Source organism: Papio anubis, chromosome 15, assembly GCF_008728515.1.
Source record: "Papio anubis isolate 15944 chromosome 15, Panubis1.0, whole genome shotgun sequence".
NCBI classification, from domain to species: Eukaryota; Metazoa; Chordata; class Mammalia; order Primates; family Cercopithecidae; genus Papio; species Papio anubis.
Genome location: NC_044990.1, coordinates 14,043,488 through 14,063,913, shown reverse-complemented (window position 1 = coordinate 14,063,913; position 20,426 = coordinate 14,043,488). Strand labels below are relative to the sequence as shown.

General features: G+C 31.8%; 1 protein-coding gene across 11 annotated transcripts in view; it reads right to left on the bottom strand.

Moving 5' to 3' along the window:
* NBEA (neurobeachin) overlaps window positions 1-20,426 on the bottom strand; it is a 739,922-nt gene that overhangs the window by 390,886 nt on the left and 328,610 nt on the right. For all 11 annotated transcript variants that reach the window (XM_031655705.1, XM_031655707.1, XM_031655708.1 and 8 more), the window contains one exon: window positions 8,627-8,688. In XM_031655705.1, coding sequence (XP_031511565.1) covers window positions 8,627-8,688 — 62 coding nt within the window. The remainder of the gene's footprint in view (window positions 1-8,626; window positions 8,689-20,426) is intronic.

Genomic DNA, 20,426 nt, shown 5'->3' with positions numbered 1-20,426 from the left:
GAGAAGTCACATTTATTTCATTTTCATTTCTTATTTTTATGAAGATCTTACTAAAAGTATTACAGGAAAAACTGAATGTAAGAAATGAATAATCAATAATCAATTCAAAGAGAAGATTACTGATGTAATAGTCAACCATAAAAAAACCATTAGGAAATACTGAAATATATTTAGTTGGTTACTCAAGGAAAAGTTGGCGTATCATATAAACATAAGGAGGCTTCTATAGGACTTTAGGTGATCATTAAATTATGTTTAAAATTGGACACATCTTATTATAAAATGAGTGTATGTATTTGTATTTGTTTATAATAAAAAAGTCTAGACTGTTTTACAAGATATTTTTAAAAAGAGCATGTTATGAGTATATACAACACACGTTTATATATTAGTTTTGAGTTGTTAAAAAGTTTCTCACATTCAAATGTGTAGTTTAAGATTTAGAAATAGGTACTAAGTTATATTAAATATTTCATATTTATTCATAAATGATCATGCAGCAATAGGTGTGGAAGCCAGTATAAGAACATTAGTGTTGTAGAGAAATTTAGAGATCACCATTTTTAACTAAGTACAAGAATCTTTGACACATAATTAGCTGACCTTTCTTTGAAGACCTACTATATTTTGGACCTCTGAAACAGCTTCTTATACTTTTGGACTACATTAAAATTAAAAAAAAGAAGCATTATATATATACTGGCTATGTATCTATATATATTTTTTATATTTTAAATAACATTTTCTTTTCTCTAGCTTATTTTACTGTAAGATTACAATGCATAATACATATAACATAGAAAATATGTGCTAACTGATGGCTTATGTTATCGGTAAGGCTTCCTTCTGGTCACTAGTGCTAAGCTATTAGTAGTTAACTTTTGGGGGAGTAAAAAGTTATATGCATATTTTTGACTGTGTAGGGGGACTGGCCTCCCTAACCTTCACATTGTAGTGTTGATGGCTATATAACATTGTGAATTTAATTAATGCCACTGAACTGTATACTTAAAATGGTAAAAATGGCACATTTTACATTTTACGTATTTTATCACAATAAAAATAAATAACAAATCACCTTAGCTAATATATACTCCTTTTTATTTATAAAATAACTCAATATGTCATTAGTAATTACCTATACTATGTGCTGGATATTTATACTAGGAGTGGAAGACACAGTGGTAAGCATAACACAAGGCAATAGAAAAATAAAGTGATCTTTAGTATGGTGTAAATTTGTAGCATAACTGAAATGAATAACATCCATAAAGTGACTTCAGAAAACTTCAAAGTTCTGTGTCATCCTTAAGCAGTCTTTTCTTTTGGATTGTTGTAAATAAACAATGTATGCTTTTAAATGTTCTTCATAAATGTTAGTTAAATATATTGAGACTATACAATACTTATTTTCTCCATTGGCTGAATAGAGTTCTTCAGAAAGAAAGGAAATACTAGAAATGCAGCTTATTCTAATGCAAATTGAAATGTGGTGGATAAAGAAAATCATACCTTAATCACATATAAGAGCATCTAATTAAAACATATAAACAGGTTCCTATATTTACCATCCAGATTTATGCACTCAGATGCTAAGGGAATGATGGAGAGATTAGAACCTTATAATAATAATACAGAAAGGCTTCATGAAATAAAAGAGTTTGAAATAATTGGGAAGATATGAGGTACAGGAACAACCATATTGGTTTCATTAATACTTGGAATAAAATTTTATTGAGTTACATACACATAGAAATGAATACATGTAAAAAACAGAGAATGTTGAATAATGTCTATCATCTAGTTGGCAGTGCTACATTAGTATCAATTTCCTGGTCTTGATACTCTACTACAGTTATATGTAAGATGTTACTTTTGGAGGAAGCTGAGGGAAGGGTACATGGGACTCTGTGTACTATTTCTGCAACTTCCTGTGAGTCTCTAATTAAAAACAACGAAACCACAGAAAAAATGATCATGAGGAAATGTACAATGGAACAAAAAAAGAGGATACAGAAAACTACTTATTACGTGATAGCTAATAAAAATAAAGCATATTAAAATATGCGTAAGACAAAAATGAAGAAAATCTACCACCAGAAAAGGGAACATGAACTAGAGGGAAAACTGTGAAATATATATATATATATATATATAGTTTTCACTATTTTTCAAAATTGTTGTAATTTGTCTGAAAAACTTATACAATGTAGACACAGGAAAATAAAGATTAAAGAAAAATAAACCAAAATACTGGGAGAAAGGGAAATGTGAAATTTGAGGCACAGTATGGAAAGAAATTTTAGGTCAGGGAGGTGGACTTAGTGTCAGGGATCCAGGGATTCAGCATATTCTGCATTCCTTCTCTTCTGTCACAGACATTAAACACTCTTAAAAATGATCCTGCAGGTGGCCTAGGCTTATTGATTTCTTTTTTCCCTCAATCTTACTAGAATTGTGAGAAATTAGACACGAGGAAAAAAAGACTGTCATTCTTTTCTATCATTTCTTTCTTTTTTTTGTGTGTGTGTGTGTGTTTTTAGACTGAGTCTCGCTGTGTCGCCTAGGCTGGAGTGCAGTGGTGCAATCTCGGCTCACTGTAACCTCCACCTCCCAGGTTCAAGAGATTCTCCTGCCTCAGCCTCCTGAGTAGCTGGGACTACAGGTGACCACAGCACGCCTGGCTAATTTTTGTACTTTTAGTAGGGACAGGTTTCACTATGTTGGCCAGGCTGGTCCGGAACTCCTGACCTCGTGATCCACCTGCCTTGGCCTCCCAAAGTGCTAGGATTACAGGCCTGAGCCACCACGCCCAGCCTTAGTTTATCATTTCTAACAGATGAGGTTAGAACTTTTTGTTTATTCATAAACTTTTACCTCTCTAATTTGAAGTGGATATGTGCTAAGTTGTTATATGTAAGTGTTAAATGATGTGTGAGTATTGTATGTATTGCAGGTAGCTTAGAAAAAATATTTTATAACATAAAAGAGACTGAAAATGTCTTATACCTGCTAATGTCTCTAAGAGTTTTAAAAAAGAATCGAACAATAAAATACCTCACACAATTAATCAAAAGTAATTTGAATTATATGCTCTTTAAATCTATGATTAAATTTTCATCCAGGAATGCTATAAGTAATTAAGCATATAACAGAGAGAGAGTCTGTCTTCCTGTTGCAATGTGTTTGGTACTGATTCTCCCCAAGGTATATCAAATACAATTTTCCAATTATTTTCTATTGATACTCCTTTTCCTTTAAAATGTCTACATTTTCAGTGTATAATTTTCTCCATATTCTCTAATAATTTTAAATCTTTATCGTTATTTGAGTTGATTATAATCTTTATGCCTCACCGTATTTTCACCTTCCTGTTTAACTTTTATTTATACTTTAGGACATATTACAAACTTTTATGGCAATAAAAATTATACAATATAGCCACTCCAAAAACATTAAATGCCCAAATTTGCCCCCTTTAACTTGGAAATGACATTATACCACAGATAAGAGGTGGGGTCACCCACCATCTAGACAGTAAGGTAGGGATTTCTTAGATATTAGAAAATGAAAAAGTGGCTCTTGTAAAACAGAATCTGTAGTCAATGATCATGAACTATCCAATACTGTTTAAAAGTTAGACATTTCTTACTAGCCTTAATTCTATACTATTAACACACTACAATATTTTATATTAAAAATACTCTTGAGGAAGGTATTGTATTACACACTGCCTAGGTAAACAAATAAATATTATATATTGCCTGGCCACTTAATTTCTACTGTTGTTTTTTAAATTTTCCAATTTTTTAAAAAATTGTTTTTGCTATCCCTCTACCTTAATCACATATGGCTACTTAATTTCTGATGTGTTGTAAATGAGGCTGGTAACTGGCTTGAGCAGGTAACACAAGCTTGTCCAAGCTGTGGCCAATGGGCTGCATGTGGCCCAGGACAGCTTTGAATGCGGCCCAACACAAATTCGTAAACTTTTTAAAAACAGTACAAGACTTTTTTTTATTTTTTTTTTTATTTTTTTTAAGTTCATCAGCTGTCATTAGTGTTAGTGTATGTTATGTGTGGCCCAAGATGATTCGTCTTCCAATGTGGCCCAAGGAAGCCAAAAGATTAGACACTGCTGAATGTCTAATCTCAATCTGAAGAGGAATGAGAGACTCATTCCTCTCCAGACCTCAGGTTTCTGAAGAAACAGGGCTCAGGCTGTTTCTTCAGCCCAGTTCTCCTTCTCCGCTTATGCTGAATAGAATACCTTGCACCTTCAGGGCTCATTTTTAGTTCACCTCAATAAACCTTTCCATGACAATCTTATTGTTGGTACATAGGACTCATTTACTGAACCACACAAAGGTAATTGCTCATTTATATTCAATTTTAAGTATCAGGTCATAATTTTTTATCGTTCTTAACTGAATTCAAATTCAGCTTCAAAACTGGCAAGTTTCATCGATAATACTAAACATGAGAAATGGAACAATGTGTAAGTCTTTAGTAACCATCAAAATGCTTAAAAAATGTAGTCACTAAATAACTACAAAATTAAATGTGACATAACTTCATCATGATAATTAAGAATTTCATGATATTTCTAAAGACAATCGGGAAAAAACATCTACTCCATCCCTGGTTTTCTTGTATTTGAAATCTTACTACATACACCAAAAATCCTTTCACTATTGAGTATTTACAATGAATATTTTTTAATAGGCCTCTATGTTCTCTTATCTATGTCTTTGAACCTCAGTCTCAGGTTTATAGCATTTAGCAGAAGAAAAGTGTATTTTTTCTTGTGTACTATTTGACTCAACTATATCAAACTGGAGAAAAAATGAAAAACGCAAATGTTCAAAGGCCAAATCAAAAAAAAAAAAAAAAAAGATAGTTCTTTAGTTGTGGTTCTTTTATAAGTGCTGTCTTTAGAAGCCCTGGGTTAACGCTTTGATCATATCAGTGAAGTCACTAAAATTCTTTTTATTTAAGTATATGAGGTATTTAGAAAAAAGTAAATTCAAACAAACCACAAAATAATTCATTTTGCAGGCCTATTACTTTATATTACTTATACATCTTTAGGTTTTCAGTGAGAGTAGAAATGACTTACTAAGCATGCATTTGCTTAATCATTGCCTCCAGTCAGAAAGCGCTTAAATACTAAGAATTTTTTAAATATACAGTTTCTCAATTTATAAAATATTTTCTATTGACAGATAAGGCACAGAAAAATGCAAGTGACATCTGCTAAGCTTTACTTACAAAAACTTAAAGAAATGCTATGGGATAACATCAGTCCATTTTTCCTGCAGTATATCTTATGGAGACTTCCTTAAAAATCTGGAAGTAATTAGGAACTATTATAGTACCTAAAGAAGTTTACTTGAAAACTAAATCTGCTATTCATCAAAGAGCACAATATGGTAAAAATAATGTAATAAACAAATAAGTACACATAGAGAATAAGCACCTCAACCATATCTAATTATAAGACTTTTTTTAAAAGCTATGATAAAAGATAGTATCAGACCTCTGATATACTGAAGAATCTGTAAAAGACATTGTACTCCCTAATTAAGCTCTGATTTGATACTAAGTTTTTTACTTTAGTTCATTTCACTTCAAAATGATATGAAACCAATTTTTAAAATGCTACTAACGTCAACTTTAATACAAAAGAAAAGTGAAGAAGAATAAATATATTTGTATCATAAAATCTATATCAGAAAAAAATCCAGAATACAGTAAAAAATGTTTTGGGTATTTGTGGAATGATAAATACATCATAATGATAATATTAACAGCTTCTTCTTAAGACTTAAATACATTTTCCACAAAGATGTAAAATTACACTGGGGGGTAGACTGGATATACATCCTTTGGAGTTTAAAAGTTTGCCCATATGAACTGAATTATCCTTGACAAGTACCTTCAGACACTTGTAATATGATCTCATGTAAATTTAGACCATATTTTGGGCACAAACTATTAGCAATAGTAAGTTTATTCAGGAGCTCAGATAAGAAAGAAAAGCTAATATCCTTAATAATATGTAGTTGCTAACAGGAAATTTTCAAAATGAAAATGAGAAGCATAAAAACAAAATCCATCTAATGTGTTGTAGCAAAGAAAAACAAAATCCTATAAAAAACCCAATATTGCATTTTCTTTTCCCTTTTTAATACTTAGCTGCCTGGTCTCTCAAAAAATTTTTATCTTTCAATGGCTTATCTAAATTTGGAAAAAGAAAAGCATATTTTATACAAATAAATACATTAAAAATTCCATTTGCAGAATTCTAACTTATTCTAACCAGCATTAAATTACAATATGAATAAGATCTTAGTTTGATTTCTCACTGTGGAAAAAATATATACATAGTATATCAAGATAGTAACTTAAAGCTATTCATTCAGATTTTCAACTATTTTTATTAGTATTAATACTGCTCATGATAATAACATGGAGCTATCAAGACTTACAAAAGGCTGTCTGTAGAGTAAAACAAAAAGTACTCAGAACTCTGCAGCTTTCAAGATTCATCAGGATTACCTACTGCCTTGGCACAAAGATGGCCTACAGAACTATACTAATTCTACAGGGACTGTGCTTCATTCTATAAGAGATGCATTAAGGGCTGTAGAAGAACTGCTTTGGAGAGAGCTATGCCAAGCAGTCTCCACAGCATCATTAACTGTATTTATTTCTCTTTTCAGAGGTATGCTACTGCTATGTTGCCCTGTTAATGGATGAAAATAGGATGTAAATCATCTTGCATTTAAGTAGTATAGAAAAATGGCACATCATTTTAAGAAACTTTGAAGACATGTTTACAACTAAAGACGTGATTTTAAACATACATGGAGCAATTAATGATCTACAAAGATAGTTCTAGAAGCTTAATTTCACAGTAAAATGGTAAACTTATCCTCCCGAATAGGAATAAAGGAGGATTATTTGTTTCATTAAAAATATTTAGTGGAAAGCATTATTTCAGTTAAACAGAAAATAACAAAAACAATTGGGAGCTATTTTAAAGAATAAGCATATATTTTTAATTTACTTAAATGAGGTGCATTTAATCAATTAAATACTTGAAATATTTATAAAACTGAATTATTTTAAAAATTCAACTTAAAAAGCAAATCGAGAGGCATGTTTACAATATTGCTTTGCTGCAACACTGAAAGAAAGTGCACTGCATAGAGAGCTTAAATTTCTCACTCTTCCTTTCAATCAATATCTGAGGCAAAGTTTCATCTCTAGGGCCCTTAATGGCAGGAATTCCTGGAGCCAGCAAATGAGTAATGTTAAACCTATGATTAGATGATGAGGCCATCAAAGACACTAGATCTTAATGCTACATTCCTCTTTATTTCTCTGAACAGCAGTGAAACACAGGGCTATAGAAGAAGGAATTCTAAGCTATTTTTCCATTAAAGCATTTTATAGAACTGTGCATTATTATGGATCGAAAAGATCCAGATAGTCTCTCGAACTCAGGACTTCAACAGTAGGTGACAACATTTTCAAATGCCCTGCAGATGAGCTCCTCACAGGAATGCTGCTTTCTTTAACCTCTTCCTTATCAATATTGTTCCTGGCTAGAATGAGGAACATGGGCCTAACGATTTTCCTAGGAATATATTCTTGAAGAAAGTCAACCTGAAAACTGAAAATCAATTGGTAAGTTTTTTGTTTGTTTTGTTTAGTTTTGCTGATGTTTTAGAGGATCACTCGAATTCATATTGTTGTTTATTTGCGAGTTAGCTACAGCTTTAAGCAAACCTCAGGCCAGTAATTAGGAAGAGCTTAGATATATGTTTCTTTCTACTGGGGAAACTATGAATAAAGGTAATAACTGCTTATTACAAACATACACAAGCTCTTATTTCATTTTGACATTACTGAATATTTAACACTAATATGATAATCAGGATAATCAGGACTACTAGGAGACCTGACAGAGCTGGTGAGAAGAAAGACCAATAGGTTCCTATTTAAGTAATCAGAAAATATATTTACATTTATTTTTGGTTTCTCTGTAATTGCTAAGAAGAAACAATACCCAACAATTACCATTTATCTTTGATTCTGATTATTAAAGATAAACAGCTCAAGTAGATTTTTAGGTTTATACTGACATATACAAATTACACTTAAAAAAAGAGAAAGCAGCAAGGTCTTAAGCTATATCATACACTTTGGGCATGCAATTAAAAAACTTACTTTTCATTATCTCAAATATAATAGAGAAGAAGAAAGAAACAATGCAATTAATAATACATTTAAAAATTATAAATTATGATGTTTATATATGCATTATATATGTATTTTATATACATATATATGATAGGAAACAATGGAAGAATTGAAAGGGTAGGAGAATAATACTGCTAAAAAGAGTAGAAGAAGGGAGAGGGAGAATAAGTCAATATTTACATGGTAAGATAATCTATATACTAATATAACTCAATGTAAATTATTTTCTCCATCTATGGGATAATAGATGGAAATCTTAAAAATATATAAACATACACTTACATGCACGTACTTTTTATTATTAGTCACAAAAGTCCTCATATATTAATGTAATTGAGTGAATGAGATTTTGTACCTGAGAACAAAGCAGCATAACAAGCTCAACCACAGATGTGCTGGACTTCATACAAACAAGGCCTACAACAAAGAAAGGTTAAAACAAAATGAAATTACAATGGTAGAAATTACCATTCTGAGTTAATTCATTATATAATTTTAATGTATAAAAAAGCTTTCTTTTAAATAGAATTCCTAGGGTAAACTGAATGAAAATGTTCACCTAACATACATTTTTAACAATAATTTAAAACTATTCAGATACACAAGATGATGTGAAAATACTTGACAACTGACTTCATGCTTTGGTTGTTTATTTGGTTGAGGCATTTCTTACATTTAAACAAAATGGGGAAGGTTAGTAAAATCGATGAGCTATGTATAGCTGCTATTACTCCAACGACATTTATTATATGGTTGTTTCCTTGGAGCAAAGAACAATAATCATTGAAGTTCTGCCTAAATTTTGTTCCAAAAGACAAAATTAATTTACAAACAGGTAATTTCCACAGCTTATCAGTTATTAATTTTAAAAATAATAAAAAAGAATGTATGATTAACACATCAATCAATGCTTATAAAATATTGCACTGTTATACTTCCAATCTCCCCAAATAGATAGCAGAAGAAAAAAAATGGAATGTAATAATGTCTATGTAATAATGGCTACTACTCATTGATCACTTACTATGTGCTGGGCAATATTTAACACATTGGCACAGTGCCTTATGTGCATGGTCTCATTTAATTATCATTATACTCTGTGACACAGTATTATTATTCCCATTCTACAGGTTAAGAACGTATTCTTCCTATAAACAGTTTAAACATTAATTCTTATTATATGTATTGATGAAAAGTTATCAAGATTTTTTCCAATTAAAAGTATGACTGCTGTATAACAATGTATATGATAAGAAAGTAGATCTTAATTGGTAGTTTTTTGAAGTGCCAACATAGAGAATGAGGTAATCAAGTATTAATAAAGCTGCTGAGAGTAAGTTAATTATGATGTTTGGTAATTTAAAAATATTTTCTAAAGTTTTTCACTGCTTTTAAAATTAAAGTAACTTAATAAATATATTTTTTCCTCTTTCAAAAATAACTTCGATGTAACAAGAACATTCATAGTTTTTAGAAATGCTATCATTTTTCTTCCTTTGATGATAAATGTAATTAGTAAAAGCATCATACAGTAAGAAAGGCCATGGTCTTAACATTATTTGTTGCTAAATGGAAAGTCGAAGTGAAACCAGTTATTGTTTCTTAAGGTGATTTCAATAAACAGTCTCAAATGCCTTCTAGACACGAGCATGTATATTTACTGTAGGTAGTGGATAGACACCCTTTTGTGCCCGTTTTGCTAACGACCCTATCTCCTCATTGTACCGACCGACAGAACAAGCTATAAAAACATACTAGTGTTCCATCTCATCAGATCTTTGGGCAGACAGTTAACTAATGAAATAAGAGGCAGATGTGAGAAGCTCATTTAAGAGACAATTGGTGTAATCGATCGGCAATTCTCATGCTCAAGTTTTCTAGGGAGTCAGAAAGATTAATGGGACATGTATCACCTGTTGGCTACTCAAAGATTTGAATTCTGACAAAGAGAAAACAAGTAAAAGGCCAAATGATCATAATTAAACTCATGTAAATTTAGACAATAAGGCTTTGATATAAAGAATTATTCACATATATTCTGTGTATGAGTTTTTAAATATGTAACAAATTGAAGTAAAATTAGGAAAAACATGAAATTGCATTCATTTCTCAGAAGTCAATTTTTTAAATGAACTTTTAAAAAACACTACGTAACAAGAACATTTATAGTTTTTACAAATACCATCATTCCATCATAAGAAAAATATAAACAAATGCTTCATTAATGCTTTGTTCAAAAGGAATGACAAAAAATTGATACAATAGCAAAATTGCAATTTGCAAACAGTGCTCTCACTATTTTGTAAAAGGCCATTGTGATTTCAAGTCCATAGAACCTCACACCTTTACTCATGTGTTTTGTCTAATTAGTTTTGGACAGAAGGAACAAATGGATTTTCCCAAAAGCAAAAGAAAAACTAAATGTGACAATGAGAACACAAGCAGAGGCAAATCTGAAAGATCTATCTATCTTCAAAAATTACATAATCACTTTGGTTGGGAGTATTACTAAAAAAAAAAAGAGGTAAACTCAATGTTTTACTAGAGATAATGAAAATACAACCACTGAATGATGCTATAAGTAACTCTTAAGCTGTATATGAATAAGACAAACATTTTACAAGTGTTATGTCTCAAAAAGTTTGACTGTATCCTTTTTGTATGTCACAAAAAATTCATAATCAAATTAATTCATTTGATATCTCCACTTATGAGCAAAATATAGTGTTAGTACTAAGGAGTTTACAGTAATAAATAAGTTATTATTTATACCTTCCCAAGTGCCCATATTTTAATTCAAATTAAGATTATATAAAATTTATATAGAGCTTTAGAATTTACAGATAACTTACATATATGCTATCTCATTTGAATCTCTTAATAACTGTTTAAACTAGTTATAACTACTTCATTTGATACATAAAAATTGAAGAGATTTGGTGGCTAGCCAAAGGTGTGTCATTCAGTAACTGGTGGAATTGGGACCCAAATTCAAGTCATTCAACTCAAAGCCCATTCTGTTTGCTGCAGAGCTACATAAATAGTTTGGCATTAATAATATGGCAATATATGCTTATGAGACTGGTCATAATGGTCAATTCAAAGTTGAATGATTTTGACAGTTTTCCTGGTCAAAGTAACTTATTGTGGTCAGACATGGGAACAAAAAGCAACAGCTTAAGCGAAAAGCACACACGAAGCAGAGAACAAAGAGAAAATCTGAAAAAAACTTGTATAGCTTGGGGGATGGATGAATAGACTATAAGAATGTTTAAAAGTGTACTGAAGGGCTAGGGTAAAAATCAAAGATAGATTAAGATTGAAAGAAAGAAAATTATACGGTTTTGAAAGACAAAAGGAAAAATTTAAAGCAAGTTATAAAATGGGAGAAATGATACTAAGGACTATTTATAGCATTCCTATTCTATCATGACAATCTGTGTGTGTGTGCCTTGTTAAGTAAGAAGTAGCCCCCAAAGGAGCTGTACATATGTGCCTCCCCAGCAAAAATACAGTTAGGAGTATGGGCAAAGTAATAGAATATTTTCGCCAGAAAATATGTATGTTTGCTGGAATAAATATTCTAACCAGAATTACTGATTCAGTACTGCAAACCATATAGCTTACCAGTATAAAATGAACACCTGGAATGTAGACAATAAATGTGTGAGGGCTTAAGAGGAAAGAGGCTTGTATATTTGGGAGATACTTTAACAGTAAGGAAACCGTCCATTAAGAGCTTTTGAATATATTATGAACTACATTGTTGAAAGATGAAGTCAGCTCACTGAGTGGCTAAGATACAAGTACTTGAGAAGATTAATTAGCTGGACAAACTTGAGGTGGTCCAGATCCAGGCAGTAAATAAAACTGATATAGCTGAGTAAACCATTATCCAAAAAAACTGGCAGTTCTTTTGGGTTCACACTGACTAGGGATAGGAAGTCAATTTCTACTTTCAGAATGACACTCCTTCCCCACTAAAAAAACAAGATAAAACAAAACAAAACAAAAAACTGCCACAAATGATAAACCAGATAAGAAATCTCCAAAATGAGTATAAAGTTAGAAGCTTGGCCTTTGGGACAAAGCTATCTTTATTTAATACAAACACTACTAAAAGGTACAATGATATTATTTTAATAAAGAACTGTCAGACTCTTTTGAGTCAATCTGTGGGTCTAACTTTTTACATCTGTTGAATTGAATATCAAGTTAAAAGAGCCCTAAAGTTTTAAAATACTGTTGAAAAATTCCATCTCTAGCAGAATGTTCCTCATGGTGGGAGATGAAGAATATCACATGTTCTAGGGACAAGAAATAATGCTCTTATATGGAACTCATCTTTTAAATGTTAAAGTTTTCTTGAAGTAAGGATCCAAGAGAGGAGACTCTGACAGACATCTATGATTGCTTTGAATATATAATCAATAAATATTAATTGAATCAATAAACCTATAAATCATTATCAACTGTAGATAAAAATTACATTTTGAGCAATAATAAGAACATCATTTTTTAGAATAAGATCTGAATTCATTCAAAAAACATTTACCAAGCATATTTCTAATGTGCCTGACACCATGGTAGGTACTAAGTGGGATGTGGGGCAGATAATGTGAGCAAATAATCATGATAGGGAATCTTAAGGGGTTCATAGAGAATGCAGTGTGAGAAGCACAGGAAGGGTATTAAGCAACTGTGTCTAGGAGAAGAAGTTATGGGGAATGTGACATTTAAGTTGGATAATGCTGAGCCTATCTAAGCAAAAACTGGAAATAAGGGAAGGTCATTCCAGGTGACAGAGAAATGTTTGAGGTATAAAGAAGCATGCAATAGTCAGCAAAATGGAGTTGGAATGTTATGTCGTAGGGTGTGAAGGATGAAAGGAAGTGACTGGAAATGAAGACAGAGAGGTAGGCAGGAAGTAGAGCCATACACGGTATACTATCCTGTCATCACCAGGGAGAAACGACAGGATTTTAAGCAGGGCGCAGACAGAATTAGCTCTATTTTGGAAAGACCACTTTCTGTCAGCAGTACAGGAAGAAACCAGTAACTAAAAAGTTTAGTTACACGACTGAAAGCTTGAGCTCAAGATGGTGGCAATGCAAGTAGAGACAGACTTGAAAGGCATTCTGTAATGAGACAAACCATTTTAGACAACTATTTTAACAACCATTTGGAGCACGGTAAAGGAACCATCAGAGTGTGATGATGATACCTTTAACTGAGATAAGGAAAGCAAATAAAGAAGCAAATTTGCAGAAGGAAAAGTGATGAGTTTCATTCTAGACAATATTTCTCCTTACAATAAAAGATACCAATTTATTTTCCATCAAACAGATATGACTATACTTACAATCTGAATTTTAAAAATCAAATATGCCCAGGACTAACTAGTTTTTAGTTAATCTTCTAATGATTTTTAATCTTTTTGTTTGTTTTGGAGGCAAAATCTTGCTGTGTCACTCGGGCTGGAGTACGGTGGCTAATTTTTGTAATTTTCGTGGAGACAGGGTTTTGTCATGTTGCCCAAGCTGATCTGAACTCCTGAGCTCAAGAAATCCACCACCTTGGGCCTTTCAAAGTGCTGGGATTACAGGTGTAAGCCACCAGGCCCAGCCTATTCTTAACTTTAAAAAATCCCCAAACTAGTAGAGCTGAATGGCACTGAAATACTTTGATTTCAGTAACAAATGTTGAGTAACTATAGGTGTAGAAAGGAATTTTGCATGTCCACTGTGCTTCGTGTGCCTTAGTTTCAGTGGTGTGTTCTTCAAAATTCTGTTCTCTCCACTTCTCACGTGGTATGGTGAAAGATTCTAATACGCAAGGTATTACCATAATGAGTGTCTTTTAGACTCCTGTAATACTTAACACATCTCTATCTGCACAACAGTAATTTCTGATATTTTCTACTATTCTTTTACTTTTTTAACCTGAAACATGAAATTATCTTCCTATTCCCTCACTGTGATATGCTTCTCTCTGTGAAATTTACTTTCAATGTTACCATGTAAGTCACCTCAACTTACTAAGATTTAAACCTTAAAAAAGAGCAAAGCAAGCAGTTAGTGTGGCTTTCTAATTCAAAACCAAGAAAACAAACAAAAATCAACATGAAACATCCTTTGAAATAACAATAATGGCTTAAATTTTTATTATTGCTAAAACTAATATTAAGATGTATATAGGATGTATATAGGTAATACTAGTTACTATGTTAATTGAACATTTTAAGGTTTGCCTATGTGTTCTCTCAAGTATTTTATTTTAAAACTGTATTACAAATGGGATCAACTCTAACATTAACTTAAAACTATAATAAAATTCAGTTTTTTGACTAAAAAAGCTTAAATATAATTAAGCCAATACAGCTCACATTCATGTTCAGATTACAAATTTTAACAACAACAACAACAACAAAAAACCCTGCAAAATACTGTAGAGACAGTGAGAGTTCATGCATTCATTGATCTTTAGTTCACTACAAACTAAGTTATCACAAACTTATGACAGTCTTACTGTCTTTAAAACAGGAACAAAACTTAAGTTTCTGGATATACCAGATATATTAGGTGGTGGCAAACTTTTTCTGTAAAGGACCTGATAGTAAATATTTTTGACTTTGGTGGCTATAAGTTTCTGTCACCACCACTGAACTTTGGCATGTGGTACAAAGGTAGCCATAGACAATACATAAACAAATGAGTTTGGCTGTCTTCCAAGGAAACTATTTACTCATCCCAAGATGTGTGTGTACATGCATCTGTGTGGTGTGTGTACATGCATTTGTGTGGTGTGGGTGTGTGGGTGTGTGTGTGTGTCTGTGTACACATGTGCATGAGCTCGTATGTGTAAGAGAAAAGGAAAAGCAGAACACAAACATATACATACACACCCTTACACATCTAGAGATACTAAAAATCGCAGGGGCAATTATTTCAGCTGTACATCCATGATACTTTACAATTCTGAAACCCAAAAAGCTCTGAAAACTGAAAGCTTTCTTGTAAGATTATCACAAATTCAGTTATCAGCAAAATATCCCCTGAATAATGTGATGCTATTTAAAATTTGTTATTCTATTTATTGTGAAAATCCCTACATATTACTGTAGGCATGTTAATGTGTTTTATTAGGGAGCTCTCCCAGCCTTTCCTAAAGATGCTATGAAATATATGCATTTACTGCCTTTCGTAGATCCAAAATATTTGAATTGCAAAATGCATCTGGCTTATCAAAAGTCAGAAATCAGTGGTATTGTGTTACATGAGATATTTTGGAAGATTGACAAAGAAATTAATATTATTAATTTCACTTGCAATTTCAAAGTAATTTGATATTACACATTTCCCCATGGAAATTTCAGATGTTTGGAAGAACTAAAAATCAATTTCCATATGACAATGGTTGACTCAGTGCTTTTAAATTGTAATCTCAGAATGTTTAGATTGCTCAGAAACAAAGTTTAATTGTAGTTACACAATACCCAAATAATCACTTTGACTGATTTATTGAAATAAACTCTCTAAATTTTTTGTCATTGTGTTGATACAGCCTAGAAATCTTACTGTGAATATTTTTTTATAGTTTTGCTTCTGCTGAGAATTTTTTACATAATGCCAGAACTGAAGTTCATAACACTCACAGATAACTCTTCTACAAAATGACAGATTAAAATACAAAAAGGAATCTATAGTGATGGTTTCTATACAGATTTTAAACTAGTGATATGATTTTAATATGAGCCGAAGAGAATACTCTAATGGCATTATCAGCAATATCATTAACACCTATTATCTGTGAAACACTGCCCCAAGTTTACTCTTTTTTAATTTATGCTTTACAAATTTATTTTAGGAACAATAATTATATCACTGCTATATGCTTTGCACTATCTATAAGGATCTACAAGGAATCCAGAATGATACAGTCTTTGGTCTCAAGGAGATAAGAGACCAGTTACAGAGATAAGACATAGAAATGTAGATTTACGAAGAGTCTAAATAATATGGTACTGAAATAAGGATTACAATAAAGTACTATGCCTCCAAATAACATAAAACAATTATTTTTGAAATTGCATAAGATACTTTTACTCACAGTAGTAACTCAAATTTCTACTACAGGAGGTGACTGACCTGAGTGCCTTGCCCTGTTCTTGACTTCCTAATACAATCACAACAGCAATGAGTATGAACAAAATAAGGGAAATAAGAGACATTTCGCTATCATAAATCATTTGGATCTTGCAATTCTTTTTAGGTTAGAGAATCAATTGTTATTCCTGTATCACTCCTCTGCATCAACTTTCTTTATTTCTCTCTGAGCTCCCTGAAATTTCAAAAGCCTCAATCAAATTCTAAAACTACTAACCTATGTCTGGTTCAAATTTTAACATTGCTCAAGAAAGACTCTGGTCCTAAATAATTACTAAGAATGATACATGTGTTTTAACCACGTACACATTTCAAGAAATATTAATAATCAAAAGAAGAGAAAATATACTATGTTAGTGATATGATTACCTTACACAAGTAAATAAATAAAAGTGGCTACAGTAAGGCTTCTATATTAAAAATAAAATAATTGGCTGGGTGTGGTGGCTCACGCCTATAATCCCAGCACTTTGGGAGGCCAAGGTGGGCGGATCACAAGGTCAGGAGATCGAGACCATCCTGGCTAACATGGTGAAACCCCGTCTCTACTAAAAAAAAAAAAAAATTTGCCGGGCATGGTGGCAGGCCCCTGTAGTCCCAGCTACTCAGTGGGCTGAGGCAGGAGAATGGCGTGAACCCAGAAGGCGGAGCTTGCAGTGAGCCGAGATTGAGCTACTGCACTCCAGCCTGGGTGACAGAGCAAGACTCCGTCTCAAAATAAATAAATAAATAAAATATAAATCCTTTTAAGCATATTATATATACATGAACAATTTGTATACAGTTTCAAACTACCTAAATTCTGATATTAATTTATTTAAATTCTCAAATAAATATATTTAATAATTACAAGTTCACAAATTTAAATACATTTCAGGTAGCTTTTGTAGTTATACACACCTTTAAGATCTTTATTTTTGTATTGAAAAAGCACTGGTGTTTTTTCTTTCAAATATTTAATATATCATGTAAAATGGAAATGCTATGTATCACTCTTCTTTTCATAAAAAAGACATTCATGAAGTCAAAGAGAAAAAACATAATTGGTAAAAGGAAATTATTTGATAATTATTATAATTAAGGCATAAATCACCAAAAAAAATGGTTTCAGTCTAAAGCAGGCTCAAGTAGAGGTCAGTCAGGTGAACCTCACTTAATTCCAAAAGTACATTAACTTTATACAATAATTATTGCCAAATTGTTGAAATACTCTGAAAAAACAAACAACTTCACAAAGTTCCTTATTTGTGCTCAAAGCAATAAATTCTCAAATGTGATCCAAGTCAAATTTTCTTACCAAATCCTCCATTTAAGAAAAAAGTTAGAGATGAGTAATCTATACAGTTTCATTCATTCATAGGAATGAAATAGGTTCTTAGAATTTCCTTCAATTTTACAACATTGAAGATATTTCCCAAAGTCACAGAAATTATTATAAGCATATGATTCAACCCAAGGAATAATTTATTGGGATAGTATGCCAAAGACTATATACATTGAATTAAGAAGATTATTTTGCCTAACTAGAAAATCCTGTATCCAAATCACAACTATCCACAATTCAGGGTGAGATCTTAAGAGTCAAATTCTATATTATACACCAGAATTCAGTCCAATAATGATACAATAAAGAAGTCAGTATGTGAGTCTCTGTAATTAAAAAAAAACACTTCTAGTATAAAATATTAGACCTATTATAAACTAAAAGTGGTACTTTTATTACTTAGAATCCAGTTATAATATAATGGAGATCTATTACAAGTGAGTTATATTTTGAAACTGGATGAACTAGGAGATCTAAAAAAGGGCATCAAATAAATGGCAAAAAAATGTCTGCCAAAAAGAGAACCAGTCATTTCCAAGAATTAAAGGCATTCAAAGATTCGATTCTGTAAGTAGTATGTATACTTACCACAGGCCAGGACACAAATATAAAACAGTTATGTTCCATGTGCTGGAGAAGCCTGAATTCTAATGGAGTATACAGGCAGGTAAACTGATCAGTTTATTGTGATGGGACCCAGTATTACCTCAGAATCTTTTCTGGATATTAACTTGGTAAGCAAGCTAAATGTTGTTATTAATGTAATTCCTATTGTGATTATTAGAAAATGGTGGAATTAAAAAATACCGGTAGGAAATATTTAACTTGAAATAATGAACAGGTATTAATTTCTAGAGAAAAACTGACCTAGCGATTATTCTAGGATCAGTAATTATAAATAATATTATTCAATTTATAAAAGAAAATCCGCTGAAATTAATTTAAACATCTTCTTTTACTCATGAGAGGATGCAGAGTCTCAGATATTCTCCATAACAAAACAAATATGTAAATAGAAAGCACACTTACTGTGAGAATATTTTTCAGTTGAAATATTTTGTTGTACTGCTGTTGAAATTACCTGTATAATCTTTTTAAGTAAATAGTTTATAAGCTAAAAAATATGTTTCATCAGAAGAATATATTTGGTTGGACTTTGTGTAATTAGAACAATCCTACTGAGTACAGAGAGAACCACCTTTCAGATACGGATAATATAACAGGCATATCCCTATGAATTAACTCAGATAGATATAAAATCTCTACTAAAAGAAATTTCAAATAATTTAAAAATTAGAAAATATTCTTCTATGTTAAAATTGTCCTTTAAAAAATCAACCTGACACACCCATGATGGGCAGACAGGGGAAATGGATAACTTCTCCAGGTTTATGTCTTAGGAAATGTCCATTCCCTCAGCTTATTTTTCTCAGGCTTTTCAGCAAAAGTTAGTTCTTGGTGGCTTATTTCTCTTGTGATCCAGTATCCACCTATGTTGTGGTAACTCTTAATTAAGGGGCATGTGTAATGGGAAACATTGTGTTTTGATACCTGAGAAGGACAGACTGAAGAGTGATGGTCAAAGTTGACATGCCCTGGGCCCGACCTCATAGTCTGAAACTAGAGAGCAAGGAACAACATATCTGGACAGCACAGATCAAGGTCCAGGAAAAAGTCTGCCTGTATACTTTCTAACTCATTGTATTGTTTTAAACTCAAATTAGGTGACTATTGCTAATAATCTGAATGTTAGTAATAAGCCAATTAGTTTTTACATTCCTCTAAATATTTCAATGTTAGGGTTTTATCCTGAGCTCTCAGACCTGGGCAATTTTATAAGTATTTCAGAATTCTTTTAGTCTGAATCTAATTTTTAATTAAGTCAAAGAAACTCTGAACTGAAATTAGAGTATTTGGTTTTAATGTAGTCTCTACAAACTAGCTGTGTAAACTTAAGCTAAGACACTTCACATTCTTGACACTAAATTTCCTTGCTAGTAAATAGATAGATTTTAAATCTTTTTTATTACAGTCTACAGCAATACATTTCATATCATGATCCTACATATGTAACTGAAACAAATGTTTTACAAAATAGTACTTCCTTTCACTGTGATACTGTCATCTATGTTATGCTATGGCATGGCCTGCCATTAAAAACTACTGGCCAGTGCTTGCTTTATTGATTACACTGTACACCTAATTAATCACAGCCTGCAGTCTGAAAATCAATTCTCCAGAGCTGGTCCACTATCTGTTTTATATGGCCTGTGAGCTAAAAATAGTTTTAATATTTTAAAGTTACTGGAAAAACAGAAAGGCAATATTTCATGATACTTAAAAGTTACATAATACTCAAACTTCAGTGTTCATAAAATTTTATTGAACATAGCTGAGCTTGTTCTTTTACATATTGTATGTAGCTACTTGCACGTTACAGTGGGAAAGTTGAGCACTATGACAGAGACTACATGGTTGCAAAGCCTGAAGTATTCATGTTTTGACCCATCTAAGAAATAGTTTGCCAACCCTTGTGCTAAAGCACACATAGTTCTTTCTGTCTTGAATATCCCAGGTTCTAACTCCTTCCTTCAGGTCTTACTGGGCTGAACTGGTACCAAAGAGAAGATGTATGATAGCAGAAATGAAATGATGTGGAAAAGTAT